This window comes from Crocodylus siamensis, chromosome 2 (assembly GCF_052110815.1).
Source record: "Crocodylus siamensis isolate JL-2025a chromosome 2, ASM5211081v1, whole genome shotgun sequence".
Taxonomy (NCBI): domain Eukaryota; kingdom Metazoa; phylum Chordata; order Crocodylia; family Crocodylidae; genus Crocodylus; species Crocodylus siamensis.
Window position 1 is genome coordinate 167,805,638 of NC_143396.1, and position 1,659 is coordinate 167,807,296.

Sequence of the window (1,659 nt, forward strand, 5' to 3'; positions counted from 1 at the left end):
TGGAAGTTCATTGATTAAAAAGTGCCAACCAAAGCAGGTAGTAGAGTTCTGAATGGTAACCAGGGTGACCAGTAACAATAAGCAATGGTAGGTAAAATGTGATGCAGTGTCGGATGCCTCAAGAATAGCCAACACAGATGTCAAAGAATGACTGCTGTCCACACATAGCATGTACCTAGTTCACAGTTTCCCAACTCAGGCAGGCCTGTTTTCAGGAAGATAAACTCAGTTTTAACAGGTTTGCAACTCTGTGCATTGCTTATTTTGGTGTCTTCCTGGTCCCACTTTTCTATGCTTCTGTGATTTACTTGTTTGTAATAAACAAGCATTAGTGTTTACACAAGTGCTATTGAAGACTAAGTGATTGGCAATCGAGTCAGGGCTGACCAATACACATCAAACAGATCCTACCAGTGCAAACAGAGTTAAGATATACATTGTCCTTGACTGTCTGTCCTAATATTCATACTCAGTTTTCTCTTACATACAGATCTCTATAATAACTGCAATCCAGAAGAGATGGATAGGGACAATCAAACCACAGTGAGTGAGTTCATCCTGCTGGGACTGACAGATCATCCACAGCTGCAGGTCCTCCTCTTTGTGTTGTTCTTTGTGATCTATATCATCACCCTTTTAGGGAATTTTGGGATGATCACAGTGATCAGAGTCAATCCCCAACTTCACACCCCCATGTATTTTTTCCTCAGTAATTTGTCTATCCTAGATCTCTTCTATTCTTCGGTCTCTGCTCCCAGGTTGCTGGTTGACTTCTTAATGGAGAGCAAAAACATTTCTTATGGTGCATGTATTGCTCAATTTTACTTTTTTGCTCTTTTAGTAACCACAGAAGCATTTCTGCTGGCTGTGATGGCATACGACCGTTATGTAGCCATCTGTAACCCACTGCTCTATACTGTTACTATGCCCAGAAGAATCTGTATACAGCTGGTTGCTGGATCTTACATTGGAGGGCTCACAAACTCACTGGTACACACTTGTGGATTACTGGAGCTGTCATTCTGTGGGCCTAATACCATCAAACATTTCTTCTGTGATCTTCCTCCCTTGCTGGATCTTGCCTGCTCTGACACACACAACAATGAGATTCTGCTCTTAGTCTTCTCTGGAGTTGTATCTGCCTTCTCCCTCTCAATGATTTTCATCTCCTACCTGTACATCTTGTCTGCCATCCTGAGGATCCGCTCTGCTGAGGGTAGGTGTAAAGCTTTCTCCACTTGTACCTCCCACCTAACAGCTGTCACTGTGTTCTATGGATCCATTACTTTCAGTTATATCCAACCCAGTTCCAGCTACTCACTGGAGCAGGAGAAAGTTTCTTCTGTGTTTTATTCCCTTGTGGTCCCTATGCTGAACCCTATAATCTACAGCCTGAGGAACAAAGACGTGAAGGACGCCCTAAGAAGGTTTATAGCTAGAAAAAACTTTCTCAGATAATTGGAGTATGAGGCTGCATCCGAGTGGATACCAAGAGTAGCTGTAAGAAGAAAACATATTTTATGTGTAGCTGTGCAAAATGTTATGCTTTGCAATTGCAGTGTAATAAGACCTCTCTATCACATTCCATGGGGTTGCTTCATGTCTGTTTGAATAAGGGTATCATCTATTTTCTTCTCATCCCTTGGCATGTAAACATCT

General features: G+C 42.1%; 1 protein-coding gene across 1 annotated transcript; it reads left to right on the plus strand.

The window, feature by feature from the left end:
* The first annotated feature begins 519 nt into the window (after positions 1 to 519).
* Positions 520 to 1,458, plus strand: LOC149871163 (olfactory receptor 5J3-like). Its single transcript, XM_090034853.1, has one exon. The coding sequence runs from the start codon at positions 520 to 522 to the stop codon at positions 1,456 to 1,458; it is 939 nt and encodes a 312-aa protein (XP_089890979.1).
* Positions 1,459 to 1,659: the final 201 nt, after the last annotated feature.

Coding starts and splice junctions, on each gene's coding strand:
- LOC149871163 (XM_090034853.1), top strand. CDS start 520: ATGGATAGGGACAATCAAACCACAGTGAGTGAGTTCATCCTGCTGGGA.